This window comes from Pelophylax lessonae, assembly GCF_965119305.1.
Source record: "Pelophylax lessonae genome assembly, chromosome: 2".
Classification (NCBI taxonomy): domain Eukaryota; kingdom Metazoa; phylum Chordata; class Amphibia; order Anura; family Ranidae; genus Pelophylax; species Pelophylax lessonae.
This window is the reverse complement of record NC_138769.1, coordinates 305,333,334-305,350,988: the sequence shown is the minus strand read 5'-3', so window position 1 is coordinate 305,350,988 and position 17,655 is coordinate 305,333,334. Positions and strand designations below refer to the sequence as shown.

General features: G+C 41.7%; 1 protein-coding gene across 4 annotated transcripts in view; it reads right to left on the bottom strand.

The window, feature by feature from the left end:
* The window catches only part of ACACA (acetyl-CoA carboxylase alpha), a 525,165-nt gene that overhangs the window by 441,320 nt on the left and 66,190 nt on the right, over nt 1-17,655 (bottom strand). For all 4 annotated transcript variants that reach the window (XM_082245775.1, XM_082245776.1, XM_082245777.1 and 1 more), the window contains exons 9-11: nt 17,334-17,444; nt 14,469-14,678; nt 1,718-1,888 (exon numbers count right to left, since the gene is read on the bottom strand). In XM_082245775.1, coding sequence (XP_082101901.1) covers nt 1,718-1,888; nt 14,469-14,678; nt 17,334-17,444 — 492 coding nt within the window. The remainder of the gene's footprint in view (nt 1-1,717; nt 1,889-14,468; nt 14,679-17,333; nt 17,445-17,655) is intronic.

Here is a 17,655-nt window from a genome sequence, read left to right as displayed (position 1 = left end):
CCGAAAAAGAGCAAGGATGGAGGCCCCTGGATTCACACCAGGCAAAATAAGCCTTCCAGGTGCGGTAATAGATTTTACCGGAGGAGGCCTTCCTAGCCTTGAGCAGGGTAGGAATGACCGCCTACGAGAGACCCTGATTTCTCAGGACCAGGCTTTCAACAGCCACGCCGTTAAAGCCAGCGACTGTAAAGCAGGATGGAAGATCGGCCCCTGAGACAGTAGATCGTCTCGCAACGGGAGCCGCCATGGAGGCTCGATGACCAGTTGCATGATGTCCGCGTACCAAGACCGGCGCGGCCAGTCCGAGGCCACCAAAATCACCAACTTCGGTTCCGAGACCAACAAGCGAAGGAACCTGGACAACAACTGAATCGGGGGGGGCCATAAATCAGGCGATACTGATTCCAAGGCACCACCAGCGCATCCGAGGCGTCTGCCAGAGGATCGCGCGTTCTTGCCACGAACCTTCCCACCTTGTTGTTTACCCGGGATGCGAACAGATCCACATCCGGGGATCCCAATCGCGCACAGAGCATCTGAAACACCTCCGGGTGTAGGGACCATTATCCCTGGTCCAGGGTCTGGCGGCTTAGGTAATCGGCCTGCCAATTCTCCACACCCGGAATGTGAACTGCCGAAATCGCCGGGACGTGCGTCTCGGCCCAAGACAGAATCTTGGTCACTTCCCGGGCCGCCCAGGCACTCCTGGTGCCCCCTTGGTGATTGATGTAAGCCACCGCAGTGGCGTTGTCCGTCTGCACCCGCACAGGGCGGCCCCGAAGAAGATCTGATCAACGGAGCAAGCACAGTCTGATCACTCGCAGCTCCAAGATGTTTATTGGCAGGGATGATTCCTCCTCCGACCAAGTGCCCTGGGCAGACAGGGTGCCCAGAACGCCACCCCAGCCCGACAGGCTGGCGTCCGTGGTGACCACCATCCACAACAACGGCCGGAAGGATTTTCCCTGCGTCAGAGCCGGAGACTGGAGCCACCACAGAAGATCCTCTCTGGCTTGGTGACTCAAAGATATCCACCTTTCCAAGGAAAGAGGATGCCTGTCCCATCTGGCCAGGATTGCCGCTTGAAGAGATCGTGTGTGGAACTGTGCGAATGGTATCGCCTCGAAGGCCGACACCATCAATCCCAGGGACCGCATGCAGCATAAGCTCTAATACAGACATGAAGGAACAGGTCTGAGGGATCTCCGGTTCCCATGGTCTAAGAGATACCTTGTTAGAGGTTGGATACGGAGGAGAAGATAGTGCTTTGTGCTGGATCTTACAAGTGCTTAATATCTGCAGTTCGGTAAGGGACCAATTTGGGTGGTTTTCACTTGGAGATTGGAAGCACCTGGGATTGCTGTGTTTCTTAGTTCATTTGTAATATATCTGCACCTTATTTTCCGTCTGGTAAGGAGGAATTTCACCTGGTGGTGGGTTTTCACACTGAATTTGAGAACGATTGTTTCAATTTTTTCATCAGTTTGAGTCACCACTTATGGACTTTATGAATGTTTTATGGACTCATGAATTCTTGCATTTATAATTTCCACCTATATTATTTGTGTTTTTGTTGCACAATTTTCCACATTGTAACACTTTTGAGTGATTCATTTGGGATATACACTCTGTTTTAGCGCACCTATCACACATTGATAAAAAGCATTACTTCAGAATTATTACACCTAGAATAAGCAAGTAACAAAATGTTTGGTACCTGAAGCTGTGCAGCTGGGAGGTTGACATCAGCCACCATTTCTGTGCAGGGGTGTTCCACTTGCAGGCGAGGGTTTAGCTCTAGGAAGTAGAAGCTACCATCTTGACTGTAAAGATACTCAACTGTCCCAGCACTTACATATCCCACCATTTTAGCAAGCTTTACGGCACACTGAAATAAACAAAATATATAAAAAGTTAGACTGCCTGAATGCTGAAGAGCATAAGGTTCTCTTTTTTATTTTGTTAAAGTCTACTGATATTGGAACTTTACCCATAACAACTTGATAAAAAATATTGTTCTTTAGCAAGAAACGTACATTCCACATTAATAATTATGTTACCAAAATCAGTTTGTGTTGTAAATTGCTTCCAGCACTGTTCCCATTTCTTGCCAGGGGCTGTCATTTTGCTGAAGCCCAGAACCCCTGAGCAGCAGTAAATCTTTAGGCTGTCAGCAGATTGGCCTCTACAAATAGGCACAGTACCTAAAATTAGAGATAAGCTGAGCATGTGCAGAGCAGGATGAGACCGTGTATTTCTGGATTTTAAATAGTATAGGCAATTACATTTAATGTTTTACATAAAGAGGCCAGCCTGAAGTGATCTAGCAGGACCTATATTTCTGACTCACTTTAAGTCAAGCAGATAACTGAAAAAAAGTAACTTGTAAGTATGCTTAAAGAGGAGCAATACTCACCTCAGTTCCAGCGATGCGGCGTCCTCGAGCTCCGACATCTTCGGCAGCCGGCTTCCAGGTCTCGACTGCCAGCCGCTGTCATTGGCTGAGCAGGAATGACATCACTCCTGTGCATGTGTGGGAGTTCAGTTAAATTCAGGATTGCCGAATTTGTACAGTGAGCTGTGCATGCGCAGCTCACTGTACAATGGTGGACAGGCAGGTAAGTAGCTTTAAAGTAGACAAAGGCATGTGTTTTCTGCATTAAAAAATCCTGTTTGTCTGCCAATTTTATTTACATAGGCTACAATTCCACTTTAAAGTGGATGTAACCCTTCACATATACCCAGTGAAGTGAACAGCCACAGAGGATACAAATCTCCCTACATAAGTTTTATTTGTATATCTGCTGTCTTCAGCTTTCTACAAGGTTTAGAAAGTGAAAATCATGTTCAAATTCTTTCTTCCTGTTCCAGCACTGGATGCAGAGTCTTGGCATACACTGTGTGTGAGCTGATTGGATTAAAAGGCACACATTTCCCCTCCACATAGACAGAGGAAGGAAGAAACATGTAGAGCTGTGCTGTGAAAAGACCAGCTCTTTGCACCCACCCCCACACAAATTTCCAGCGGATTTTATCTCCTGTGTCGGAGAGCTGGTCAGAAGCCATCATGCTAATAACAGAGGAACAGAGCAGCAGAAAGACACAGGACTTAGTGCTTTGAAGAGAGGAAGGTAAACACTACAGATATATGTGCCCAGGTCAGATTTCATGAATGGGGTTTACATCCACTTTAAGGCCACATAAATAAAAAGAAATTACAGGTAAAGATAGTAATTCTATGCATGTAACCAGGTGTTTCCCCCAAAACGCCAAAATACACGTACTAAATAAAAATACAAGGCGGTTACTAAAGAATAATCAAGCAGCTTCATCCATCTGCCCTTTAATTCCTGGGAATCTTAGTTTGCCTACTGTATATTACAATACATGTTCAGGCTGGCCAACTGCATCAAAGCGATCCCTCTCTGGCCAGTTCCTACTCTTCCTTGGAAACTGCAAAGGAAAAGGGCAGGGAAGTATATCTAGGACCTGGAAGTCTTCTAGGACCAGAGCACAGACATATCTCCATTTCTACTGCACAGTGCAGGACAGTGATTAAAAGTGCAGGGATACCTGAAGTTGCTTGAATATTCTTTAATAGGAGCAAAAACATGCTGATGATTGATATAATTCACAATAATTGTATCATTTGCAGACTGAATTGGTATTTTTTGTTTACCCATAAATTTTGATTGGTTCTTTTTTTTAGATGTTGATTTGGGGCGCTATCTAGGCCACAGCTTGGTTGGATGATGAGTCCCGTTGCCGTGCCACTGCATGTTTTTAGTTTTCAGCCTAGTCTGTTCTTCTAGGTGGATGAAGCATATGACTGGTACTGTCATGTGACTAATTTACTATATATGGGTTTTAAATGCCTTGCTGTAAGTAGGTGATGCATGGCCCTCTGATGATGCCATTAAGGTAAAACACGTCAGAGAATGCTGCCAGTACAGCCTCCACTGGAGCCCTGCAGATCCTCGCACTATCGCTATCTTTGCCTATCGACACATTTGTTTCATGGGTGATGACAGATGGCTAAGTATACAGCATCTATGTCTATCTTTGTTATTTAAAGACTTTAAGGTGACATGCTATATCTGGTTTCAATAACTATTTAATAAACTAACATGGCAGTGGATGTGGAACTTTTGTCAAAATAAAGTCAGCATCCATACATTAAACGATATTTACTTAAATACATATATAAATGCCCAATCATCATTGGAATACCTTTAGTGTGTCTGAAACGGTTTATGCCTTCACAGTGCAATTGGGTAAATATTAAGGAAAAAGGTGCGCGAACCAATATAAATGTGTAAAAGCAGCACTGTGATGAAGGTAGGTATGTGATAAAGATGTAACTGGAAATTACAAAAGTGCGCTAATACTGAGCAATTAAACAGTAATAATTGTCCATATGTGGAAAATACAAAAACAATGAAGAGTCTATTCCATCTGAAGAGGGGTATTCCCAAGGTGATGCCTGCAAAAGGACCAACTCGTGGGTGATAGGTGAATTAGCCTCTTACCAAAACAATGATCCAATAAAGCGTGACTTTATGCAAAAACTGCAAACTTAAGGTGACACCCAGTGATATGAATGGACTCTTACCACAATAGAGAGAGAATGGAGCATGTACTGTGGTACCAAGGAAGCCAGTCAAACGGCCACGATTGATAAGATATCCAGTGGGATGGATGGATGGACGGAGCTTCCCGGTGTCTTTTTAGGGGTCTGGAGGCTTCCACAGGTAGAATTGCCAACAGGAGGACCACAATAAAGAAGAGGAAGGGACTGATGCATTACCCACAGTTTATTTATGTAAAAAATGGTAAAACACTCACAAACATCCGATGAGGTATACAGCGAAATGCTCAGAAGAAGTTGCGGTCGCCTGCAGTGCGATCCGGGACCTGTAGCAGCACGGCTGGCTCCCCCCGACGCGTTTCTACGGAAGAGTCGGCTTCTGGGATTGGAGCTGGAACTGATTTTAAATATGACAGCATGTTGATGAGTGGACTACTGTGCCCAGCCATCAGCATACTGTGGAGCAGTTGCTCTTTTATACCTTATACATCGCTCAGCCATAACTTAATGACCATCCATCATAACTTGTCAAAGCATGGACTCTACTAGATGTCTGAAGATATGCTGTGGTATCTGTCACCATCCATCAGTAGCAGATCCTTTAACCACTTGCAAACCGCCGGCAGTACATATACTGCGGCAAGCCGGCTTTATTTCACAAAACGACGTACCTGTATGTTGTTTCATGCAATAGCCAGTAGGGGCGCACGTGCGCTGATTGGCCAGAGGGGGAGCTAATCAGCAGGTCCTACGGACGCGATGTCCACTGACCACCCGCAATCGCTCCCCAGAGAGACAGAACAGCGGTCTGCCTATGTAAACAAGGCAGTCCCCCGTTCTATCACAGATGACCACAAGGATCCTGTGTTCCTGCTATTTAGGAACATGGATCTCTGTTCATCCAGTGAGTCCATCCTCCACACAGTTAGAAAGCATCCCCTAAGGACACAACCCTTTGATCACCCCTGGTGTTAACCCCTTCCCTGCCAGTAACATTAGTACAGTAACAGTGCATATTTTTAGCAAATTTAGTAATGTCACTGGTCCCCTAAAAGTGTCAGATGTCCAATCTGTCCGCCACAATGTCGCAGTACAGCTAAAAAGCGCTGATCGTCGCCATTACTAGTAATAAATAAATAAAAATGCCATAAATCTATCCCCTAGTTTGTGGTTGCAATAACTTTTGCACAAACCAATCAATATACAATTTTGGGATTTTGTTTTTTTACAAACAATATGTAGCAGAATACATATTGGCCTAAAATGATGAAAAAAATAGATTTTAGCAGAAAGTAAAAAACACAGTTTGTTTTTTGTTTTTTTTTTTCAGAATTGTCACTCTTTTTTTGTTTATAGCGCAAAAAATAAAAACCGCAGAGGTGATCAAATACCACAAAAAGCTCTATTTGTGGGGAAAAAAAGGGGACATCAATTTTATTTGAGTGCAGAGTCACAGCACTGACGCAAAAGTAACAGTGCCGTATCGCAAAAAATGGCCTGGTCATTAAGGGGGTAAAACCTTTGGGTCCAAAAGTGGTAAAGTGTTACTTAACCCAGGAGCCTGCATTCACTATATCTGGTCTCTCACAATACACAGCATATGGAAATGCAATTATTTTAGTAAATATATACCGCTAAATCGCCTTTCTCATCAGCAGTATATAGCAGTCTAGTTACTTCTACCAGTGTCTGGTTAAAGTTTGTAGGAAGAGTTTTCATTCCACTCTGACTGTCCTATGAGGTTGCAGGACCCCTGACCGTCTTTGTCTGGACCGCGCTATCTGGCCCTGTGCTGATTACATGCACCCTCCCAAGAAAGAAAAACTCACTAGCAATACACACCAAACTAAGCATGTGCAGAGTGACTCCAAAGACTCTGTCTTATCAGGGGATGTATTCCCCAATGAAAGAAGGGGAGGATCAGTGAAGCCAGGATCAAACACCCTATTTACACAATGCCGAGGATTAACCCCTTAGGTCCACAGTGGGTATAACCAGCATGCTTTAATGCATACACAGACTGATTTTACTGTTGAGGGTTTAGTAACACTTTTAAGTAATGTATTTTGCGAGGTGGGCCTCCATGGATTGGACTTGTTTTTTCAGCAAATACCACAAATGCTAGATCGGATTGAGATCTGGAGAATTTGGAGGCAAAAGCTGGATACACACTATACAACTTTTGTTGGTAGATTTCCTTTAGATTTACCTTCAATTATGTAGTGCAAGGGCCTGCCTGATTGCATACAGATTGAAAGTGTTTAGGTTTGACCTCATATTATATGGTTTTGGTAAGTCTGAAGGAAAAAAAATCTAAAGAAAATTGTATAGCGTGTATGGCCCAAAAGTCAACACCTCAAACTCATTGTTGTGCTCCTCAAACTATCCTAAAATTCATCAAACCAGGCCACCTTCTTCCATTGCTCTGTGGTCCAGTTCTGATGCTTAAGTTCCAATTGCAGGCTCTTTTGACTGTGGACATGGGTCAGCATGGGCACTTTGACCGGTCAGCAGCTACGCAGCCCCATACACAACAAACTGCGATGCACTGTGTGTTCTGACACCTTTCTATCAGAACAAGCATTAACTTTTTCAGCAATTTGAGTGAAGTATCTCTTCTACTGGATTGGACTACATGGAAAAGCCTTCACTCCCTATGTGTATCAGTGAGTCCTGGCTGCCCATGACTATTGCCAGTTCGCCGGTTTTCCTTCCCTGAGCCACTTTTGGTCAGTCCTGGCCACTGCAGACCAGGAACATCCCACAAGAGCTGCAGTGTTGGAGTTGTTGGGACCCAGTCGTCTAGCCATTAAGATTTGTCTCTTGTCAGTCGCTCAAATCCTTACACTTGTCCATTTTTTCTGCTTTCAACAAATCCATTTCAGGGACAATATGATCACTCGCTGCCTAGTATATCCCACGCATTTTCAGATGCGGTTATAATGGGATAATCAATGTTATACATAATGTTATGGCTGATCGGTGCATATTTCCTTTCATATAGTTTCAAGTCAGTTGACTTTTGAATATTCCTGCATATACGGCTGTAAAGCTATGTAAGTGGATTGCTTTATGAACAGACCACTACATGTGTGTTATAAAGTTCCGACATTCTTGTAAGGTTGCTCACAATCAATATTTCTTGTGATTCGGAGCAGAAGCTAAGCTACTATGGTTGCATTTGACCTGATACAAGTGATTATACAGGTTACACGATACACTTTTGGGGAGATTTACGAAAACTGGTGTATACAAAATATGGTGCAGCTGTGCATAGTAACCAATCAGCACCAAGCTGATTGGTTTCTTTGCCGAGCTGCACCAGGTTCTGTATACACCAGTTTAGTAAATCTCCCCCTTAAAGTCTAACCTATTCCTAAAAGCCGGTTGTGAACATTGGTTGCAGATGCTGTACATTACATACATAGGATCTATTCTGTACATTTGGCATTGGGCAGAACATGGCTTTTTTCTGACAGTTAATCTATAGGTGCGGTACGGACAAGTGGACTGCATTTGATACACATGCAGCACAATATTAAAGGTTGGATCAGTGTAGCTACTAAGCTATTGAAGCATACCATATGGCCCAAGTGGATTACAATACAAACAGCAAACAGTTGTGCAATTTGTTCAATTTGGATTAAATTTTAATTACAATTGCAGGCATTAAGAACAATTGGCAAACTATCATAGTGAGAGGATCCACATTTGGACGTCCCTCCAAAGTCTGAGAATGTTTCCTGAAATGTATATCCTTAGGCCCCTTTCACACGGGCACCTCTGCTGATCCCTGCTGAGCAGGCGATCAGGTCCGTCTTCACTCACTGTGCAGTGTGGAGATCCTCTATGGGGAAAATGGGTGAAAACGGACCGCCTGTAGGTTTTCATCTGATCTGCCAGACAGATGGAGAATAGGACCACCATCCATCTAGATTTTGCAGACAGGATTGGATCAGATAGTGGCTGATTTTAGCGGACATGTCACCGCGCACATCCGCCGCTCCATAGGGGAGACTGGAGGGTTCGATCAAGCCCGCCTGAAAAACAGACAGGGGAACCTGATCGGACAGCCTGTGTGAAAGGGCCCTAACAAATTTGTGTAGGCCCTATGTATCACAAATTGTGAGCGTGAGGTGAAAAGGGCAGTGTTAAAGTGGTAGTAAACTCAGTTTTACCACCTATACCTGCAGTTAAGCCTAGAACAAGGCTTACCTGTAGGTACTGTGAATATCTCCTAAACCTGCACTGTTTAGGAGATATTTAGAGTGCTGCAGCCGGTAATGTCTCCGGGGCATGCGCTCTGAAGGTCCGGCATACCGTGATGGACCTTTAGAGCCCATCCCGTAAACGGCAGCTCCAGCACACATGCATGTAGCTGGAGGCCACAAACAAGAAGGAAGACCGGGTAAATATGGAAGCCCTCTCAACAGTGACAGCAGGGTGCTAGAGGGCTTGGTTTTAAGTGGAGTCTCCCATAATGTGCTAGTATGCTAGGTCAAGGCAGGCGGCATTCCAATAGAAGTAGTGTCAAAAGCCATGAGGACTTACAGGACAGTTTGCAGAGCTCACAGAGAACAGCAAGAAACTTTTATTTTCCCTGGTGATGCTGCAGGTATGTGCCTACATTCTAGTTTACGATTTGTGCTGGAAGAAGACAGAAGCATAGGAAGCCAGTGGTTGGATGAAGGACCTACACGTGCCTGGCTTAACTGATTCATAAGTGAAATAATCAAAAGTTGCAACTTTTTCTTAAAACATAGAAAGCTGCCATGTTTTCAGTCTTCCATAGTTTTTTCTCCACCATCATGTTACAACAGAGATGCAAGGAAGTGCACTGTAGAATTTTAGTCTTTCAGGCCCTCTTTATGCCACCTATCTCCAAGATGCACAGGAACCCCAAGAACAAAAAAAGCATCTTCTCCCCTTGTCCCCCTTCCTTCCACCACAAACTCATGTCTTCATACAGGACATACTATATTAGAAGACTGGTGATGTCAGGGAATCACACAGAGTTAACCAATGTGGTTGATTTACATGGTGGTTTACAACAATGAACTATAACCTGAATCTAGAAATATGGTGCTCATGCTATGGAGCCAAACAGCGCAGTAACAAAAATCTGACCTCTGGACATATAATAGTAAGGGCACTTAGAATGGAATGTAGAAATTCTGCTTTTCCTTTATCTATGTTAAGCCACACCTAAACAATGTGCTCAGGTGTTTAGGAAGAAAATTACAAAGCAAAGCTTCAATGTAGCAGAAGAAAATATGAAGTCAGCAATAGCATATCATAACTCCCATTAACAGACAATAGTGGCAGCCGTAGTACTTTAAGGCTTCATGGACTCTGGCAGCTTCTGACCGCATCAAAACACAAAACGCTGCAAAAATGCAAACTGCGTTTTCCCTGCGATTTTAGTGCATTTTGAGTTTTCCAATCCTGAACACGAGTGTACATGAAGCCTTACATTGTTTTTGACTTTTAAAATAAGTATATACTAACACAAAAGAAATCTATAATGGTAAATTTAATCTTTGCACCCAGGTATTCACTTGGTTTACACAAACACTAGGGCATATTTATAAAGCAGTGAATGTGGCCGCAGGTGAATTATCCTGGTCAAACTGTTCGAAATTACAAGGAATGATTGACCACCAGTGAATGTTTGGTGAATGTCACATTATAACCCCAGGGGTCTGCAGCCCAATGGCCGCATGCAGTCCAAGACAGCTATTGTTGTGGCCCAAAACAAAAATTGTAAACTTTCTTAAAAATGTTGATTTCTTTGGGTACATTTTTTGTAAAAATGCATTTACACTTAGTGAACACATATGGCCAAAGAAAAACTTGACAGTGTCTCTTTATTGGACTTTTATCTTCCCAAAGAAAAATACCCACTCTTCACAATGACGCCTTATTCATGTCATCAGTTTTCGGCAGCACTTGTGTGTGAGCAACTCTTTTCAAAGGCGAAGCACACAAAGGGAAAAATTAGAACCAAGAATCTGATAAGCACCTTGAGAATTCATTCAGAATTGCTACTATATCCATCAAACCGGATACTGATCTGTTAGTTTAAAAAATGGTTTTATGTTGCCCTTTTTTACTTTTATAATAAAAAAGATAAAAAAAATATATATATATATGTTTTATTACTCAGATAGGTACATTGTCTAAATCAGTGATCGTTAACTTGTGATCGGTCTGACTTTTTCTGCTCATCAGATCCCTCCTACTACCAGCATTTGCAGCAAAGTAGTGCTGAAAGCATGTTCATAATCATAGAGGGATGGGATTTGTGTCCCTTCGCAAACTCCAAGAAAAGGATTTTACACCGAATACAAAAATCCTATTTGTTTTTTTTTCCTCCATTGATGGACACAGAAGTCTTTCATGCCCAAAAGCAGTCCAACTGAGGGGTGGGCAACACAGCAAACAATCACTAGCAGGCCTAAGAAAACAACAGTGAAGTGGGGACTGCCTGCAGCTCCAAAAGCCACCCAAAAGGACTTTTTGTATGAAGCTGGATTCTGATGTGGCTGCAACGTCGATCTGGTAGAATCTAAAGAATATATACACAGAAGGTGGTAGCCTTGCAAATCTGGGAAACAAGTTGCTTGATGCTAACATGCCTTAAAAAGCATTCACAGATCTAATAAAGTGGGCCTTGACAGGTAAGGCTGGAACCTGAACCTTGAGACCATAGGCTTGAATGATGATTTGCCTAAGTCACCCAGATGAAAAAACTAAAATCTGGAGGTACCCCTACAGGGTCCATTTGGAAAAAGCAAGCCACATCCAGACAATGGAGGGATATTTCTTTTTGGTGAACTTGAGCCAGACACAAGAATGAAAGAACGATGTTCCAGTTGTTTCTGAAGTGTAGAGACCATTACATTAAGATCTCATCTAGTCACAGGGACACAAATAAGGGGAGCTACAAAAAGGTCTTAATCAAGGAGGGAGAAGCCAATGGTCTCTGAAACGACAAAGGAAAGGCAGAAACCTAGCTAAACGCTGGTCCAAAATGCACTCACAAGATAAGGACATTCAGGCACCTGCCCTTAAAGAAGAACTAAAGTCTGTTAATTTGTAATAAAAACCTATTTGCCATTCTGAAGCTTTCCTCCAACCACTGTGTGTATTAGTTTATATATACTTTGATTCTGTACTTGCCAAATATGCTGCGGAAATCTCCTTCCACTAAGTAAGGCTGCAGCCATTTTAACTGTGCGCAGCTGAAGCTGCTGCCTGTTCACTTCCTGGATTTGCACAGGCACACACATATATACACACACACACACACACACACACACACATATACAGACAGACATACTCACACCACTGCTTATGGATCTCTGCAGTCAGTTATCTCTGCCCTCATCCAGCCCCCTCCAACTCCGCAGCTCTCCTTGGCTCTCTTATGACTCACCCCTCCCCCCTTGCTGGTAAACTCTCACCAGAGTGAGAGAGAGAGCTGTGCATGATGTCATTAGTTTAGGTTAATTACCAGACAAGAAAGAGGATGTGGGCTGTATAAGGTATTTACTGGTAGAAAAAAATGTTTACCATCCAAAACAACAAAGGTAGAGGATTTAATAGATGGAAAGATAAAAAAAAATATCTGAAGGTCCGCTTTAATGTCCACAGAAGCTAAAAAGTGCACCTAGTGAAAGGAGGCGATGACAGACCTCGTGGATTCTATGCAGAATTTCTGGGTTCAAAAAAAGACATTCAGAACTTTAAGACCCAAGATGGAGCAGATGCCCCCTTTGGGTTTGGAAACTCAACAGGTTAGACTAAAATCCTGGAAACTGTTCTGCCATAGGAAATGGGGCAAAGAAACCTTGGTCCAGAATACCCAAAAAGGGAAACTCCAGAAATCTGCTGAACTATTCAGTGATACATGAAGGCTGGAAGTGGGAAAACTGAGGAGGGGGCATAGAGAAATACTCCAGTTTGCATCCCAAGGAAGCCACCTCCTGCACCCAAGCGTCTTAGATGTGTCGCTCTGGAAATCATCCCTATCACTCTATAAAGGGGAACTGCACCTTGCAGAGGAGGGCTTGCCTGAAGATTTGGCAGACTGAGTGCAAGACCTTGTGAGTGGACTGGAAACCAAGTTTGGGGGTCTCAAAGTGGAGAGCACAGGAGAGTAAAAACAAAAGAGGACACTTGTTCACAGATAAAAAGGAAGAATACTTTGCAGTCATTTCTTTAGGCTTCTTCTGATGAGAAAGATTGGTGCTCTTGCCACCAGTTTATGAGAATAAGATTAGGAGTTCAACTAAGGTCATGGGGATCAAGCACTTCTTACACAAAGGTTCCACAGTCCAGCACTTTAACCAAACTTTAACCAGAACCTTCCAGCAGATCATCGCAACAGAAATTTTAAGCTATAGCCATAAGGTTTTCGAAAAATTTTCTGCAATTCACTAAAAAAACGTTATTAAAATACCTTTTCTGTGCATTCAGACTCCAACCCCCATCCTGAACCATATCAGGCGATATGTCTTTCAACACTGGGGGGATACCTTAAATGGGGGGCAGCATTTCCCCCCTTTGTAGAGCACCATGTCACAATGTTGATTTTTTTCACTGTTTTGTAACTTCATATGTACTTTTAAAGCATTCCCAAGAATGTTATTTAAAAGTTGTGTATTTTCACTATTTCAGTGTTGCCACATTAATAAAGACCTTCTCCCTGGTGAACAGTATTTTTAAAAAATGTTTTTTGCATTGGTACTTGTCCCAGTGCCAAGGTACCCATGCCCTTTTTTATGATTGCAAACTAGCCTTGAAAAAGGGTGGAAATATAGCAAGAGACAGCTCCCATAGACTTCAGTAGGGTTTGCCGCTGCTTGGTGTTCAAAACTTTTGTGATGCATTCAGTGTATTTTGGATTGGAACAACACCTACTTTAAATTTATGACATTTTCTCATTCACATAGCTTAAAAAAATAAACAAATAAAATTTGATGCTTACATCTTGCTCTTTTCTAAAAACTCCAAAACATAAAATTCTCCTCTGTGATGTAGTGGGGATTGGAGAGTTAATGTTTACCTTCATTAACACTGTCTGTACTGTGCTGGCAGATCTCATTATTGAACACTGTCTGTCCTAAAAAGGAGTTAAAATTCTAAAATCTTAACTTCTGCATTGTATGTTAATGAGAGGAAACTCGGTATGTCCCTTCTTTGTGAGTGGGGACAGATTGAGTTTCCTATCAATTCAAATTGTTCAGAGTAGCTTATAGTCTGCCCATGGGTTACTTTAAACAAATACCTAGAAAGGTAGGAAACGTTTTTTAAACTTTTTTAGGTTTGCTGTATTAATAGGAACAAAAACATCTAGTAAGGGTTTCTCAAATTTCAGTGCAAAAGTTGTGTCTTGTTTATTCATAGAAAGTTATGTAGGCAACTAGAAGGTGTGGTGTTACCATAATCCCTAAACATAGGTTTTAAAGAAAACCCCCTTATTTGGTGTGGCACTTTAAAAAGGTAACAATTGATTACATATAGAGGATATAATTTTTTTTTAATTGTTTATTAAAGGTAAGTTCTAATCCTTATGAACCAATTATTCATTTTTCTAAATTCAACATGATAGTACAACATTTCATACACAGAATGGTCCATCAAATACATAAAAACAAATCAAACATGGTGCTTCTTATAGGAGTGGAACCAAAATCCCTGATGAAGATTTGTATGCTATTAATCACATTATCGAAACGCGTTGGATTATGTACCACTCCTATAAGTAGCACCATGTTTGCTTTGTTTTTATGTATTTGATGGACCATTCTGTGTCTTGTTTATTCAACTCAAAAAGTTAGCATAGCTACTGTATGTACATTACATGCAGCCTCACCTGTTCCATCTGTTCAAACACTGTTGTATTGGCAATTGATGCCGGTGCTTCTTCAATAATTTTCTGGTGACGACGCTGAACAGAACAGTCACGGCCAAAGAGTGAGATGGCATTTCCATACTGATCAGCAAGAATTTGTACTTCCAGGTGCCGTGACTGTTTGGCCAATCTCATCACAAAAATTGGAGACCCAGGAACTTCCGTTTGGACCTTTCATAAATAAACAAGTGTGAAATGCACAGTTCATTTCAAATTTCCTAAATAAAAAATATACCCCTTACATGGCAAATTGATCAAATAAAATCAAATATTAAAAAAAATATGTTATGAAAAATGTATCTTAGGCAAAGATTAAAGTACCGAAATATACCTACTGATGATACTGCCATTAACATACTTCCTATCCTAAGGTGGCAACGCTCACCCCCTGTACTGTATGAACAGAAGAGCAGAGTTGTCACCTTAGGCTGCGCTCTTGATTTGCACTACAAACTACTCCTGCTCTCATCATCCCTGTTAGATAGGGGAGAGAGGGGTTTGTAGTTCACAGAAGATAGCTGGGAAGGCGGTTTGAGATTTCTGTTCAGTAAGCAGAACATTTTACATAGTTACATAGTTGGTGAGGTTGAAAAAAGACATCAGTCCATCCAGTTCAACCTATGATGTGTGTGTGTGTTTGCTTTTAACCGTACATTGTATACCCCTGTATGTTGTGGTCTCTAAGGTGCCCATCTAATAGTTTTTTGAAACTATCAATGCTCCCTGCTGATACAACTGTTTGTTGCGGAAGAGAATTCCACATCCTTACCGCTCTTATAGTGAAGAACCCCTTACGCACTTTAAGGTTAAACCGCCTTTCCTCTAGTTTTAGTGAATGGCCACGCGTCTTATTGTATCTCCTTTCTCTGAAAAGTTTGTTCCTTATGCTAGGGTCGCCAGTACAGTGTTTGTACATTGATATCATATCCCCCCTCAATCGTCTCTTCTCCAGAGAGAATAAGTTCAATGCTTGTAGTCTTTCCTCATAGCTGATGTCATCCATTCCCCTAATTATTTTTGTTGCCCTTCTCTGGACTTTCTCCAGTTCCAGCACATCCTTCCTGAGGACCGGTGCCCAGAACTGGACAGCATACTCCAGATGTGGCCGGACCAGAGTCTTGTAGAGTGGGAGAATAATCTCTTTATTTCTGGAGTGAATTTCCTTTTTTATACATCCCAATATTCTGTTGGCTTTGCTTGCAGCGGCTTGGCATTGCATGCCACTGCCAAGCCTGTTGTCTACCAGTACCCCCAAGTCCTTTTCCATCCTAGACTCACCCAGAGGTTCCCCCCCTAGTGAGTAGCTTGCTTTCTGGTTTCTGGCCCCCAAGTGCATTACTTTACATTTTTCAACATTAAACCTCATCTGCCATGTAGTTGCCCACCCCGTTATTTTGTTCAGGTCCGCTTGTAAGGTTTCCACATCCTGCATAGAAGATATTGGCAAGCTTAGTTTAGTATCATCCGCAAATACATTACAAGCATTCACGGCAAATATACTTAGCAGCAGCCCCCCCCCCAAAAAAACTTAAAAAAAACAAAAAAAACGTATGCAGCCACCACATGTAAGGACTGGTAAGCTGCAATATAGTCATTTTTTGTTTCTTGGTTTAAACATTTTTAATGAAAAGACCTGAACAAAGCTGTCCACTATACACTAGTGTAGTACGTTGAATGTGCGCAAGCTATAAGGGTTAGTCAGTAAAACAGTAAGCAATCAGAGCTTTTTATAGCTTATCTCATTACACTAAAATTACTCTTTGCACCATTTTCCTGTATTGTATTGAGTTCCCTCTAACCGTTTGGTTCAAACAATTGTCTGATTTTATGGTTGTACTGTAATATTGGTGATGGTAGTACCATTCATACATTTTCATGTCTTTTTTTGATACATTGTGTGATTTATGTGAATTTTTAATAATGATTCTAATAAATGTCTAATTTGTTTTATATTTTTTTGTTCATTGATTGCCTCCAAAATCCCAACTAAAGAGTAGAAAAAAAATGTGTTTATTTGTTACTGTTATATGGGATGATGGCAACTTTTTACCACCACTGATCTGAGATACTATTTGTATTTGTGCACCATTTTCCTACTCTATCCAAATCAGAAATAAATTGTCTGGAGCTCTTCTTTAAAAAGCAATCTAAGATATGGCACCACAAGTATGTATAAAAGAAAAAAATATGACTGTTACATACAAGCATGCAGATCTGTTTTTCTTTCAAGATTTTACTGAACTATTTTATTTTTAATTTTTCCTTTCTTTAAACTAGATTATGATCACAAAGAGGAATAGTTTTCAAATGTTTTTTCTAGGTTTTGTTTTTTCCCATTATTTCATGCCAATTTTTTTTTTTCTTTTTTTTTTTTAGATTATTGGTCTCTTCTTAGGGACATTGCCAGAAAGCTAAAATGCTGCATAGGTGCCAGGCTTTGCACACATCTAAATTCAGTTATTTACTAAAGGCAAATAAAGTGTTCACCTTGCAGGGGAATCTTCCCTAGAGCCTATTTGCCTTTTGTAAATCAACCCCTTAGCGACTACCAAACGAACTATGGTTGTGTATGGGATTAGCTACTGAAAAGCTACACCAATACATCCAAAGGGAAGCAGGGGGGCTCTGAATGTAAGCTCACACTTACTAAAACAAGCTTGTGCCATTTTAATGCAGCTTTGTAGGTGCTAAAAGCAGCATGGTGTTGGAAATACACATTACAACAGCATGGCACGTTATTTACCAGTATTGTCAACTTCAGTAAACAAGAACTCCACATTAAGAACAGCATGCATATTTTCGAATATTAAAATGTAAAACATTTACCTGACGAAAAAGGTTGGGAAAATCTTCTGCGCCATTCACTTTGCGAATACCTTTTCCTCCCCCACCTTCAGACGCCTTTATCATTACAGGGTATCCCACTTGCTCAGCAGCCTTTAACAAATACACACATAATCAGTACAGGTTACCCGTGCAAAGTATGTACAGTAGGATAAAAGCCAACCCTTTTACTTGCCAGCTGTCTCCTCTTAAAGCTGAACTCTGGAATAAGCATATATTGTCAAAATACAGGAATCAAGTGTATTTTTACTTGGATCTTGGTGTGCTTTGTATATTTCTTCCAGATCTGTGCAGTTATCTGGTG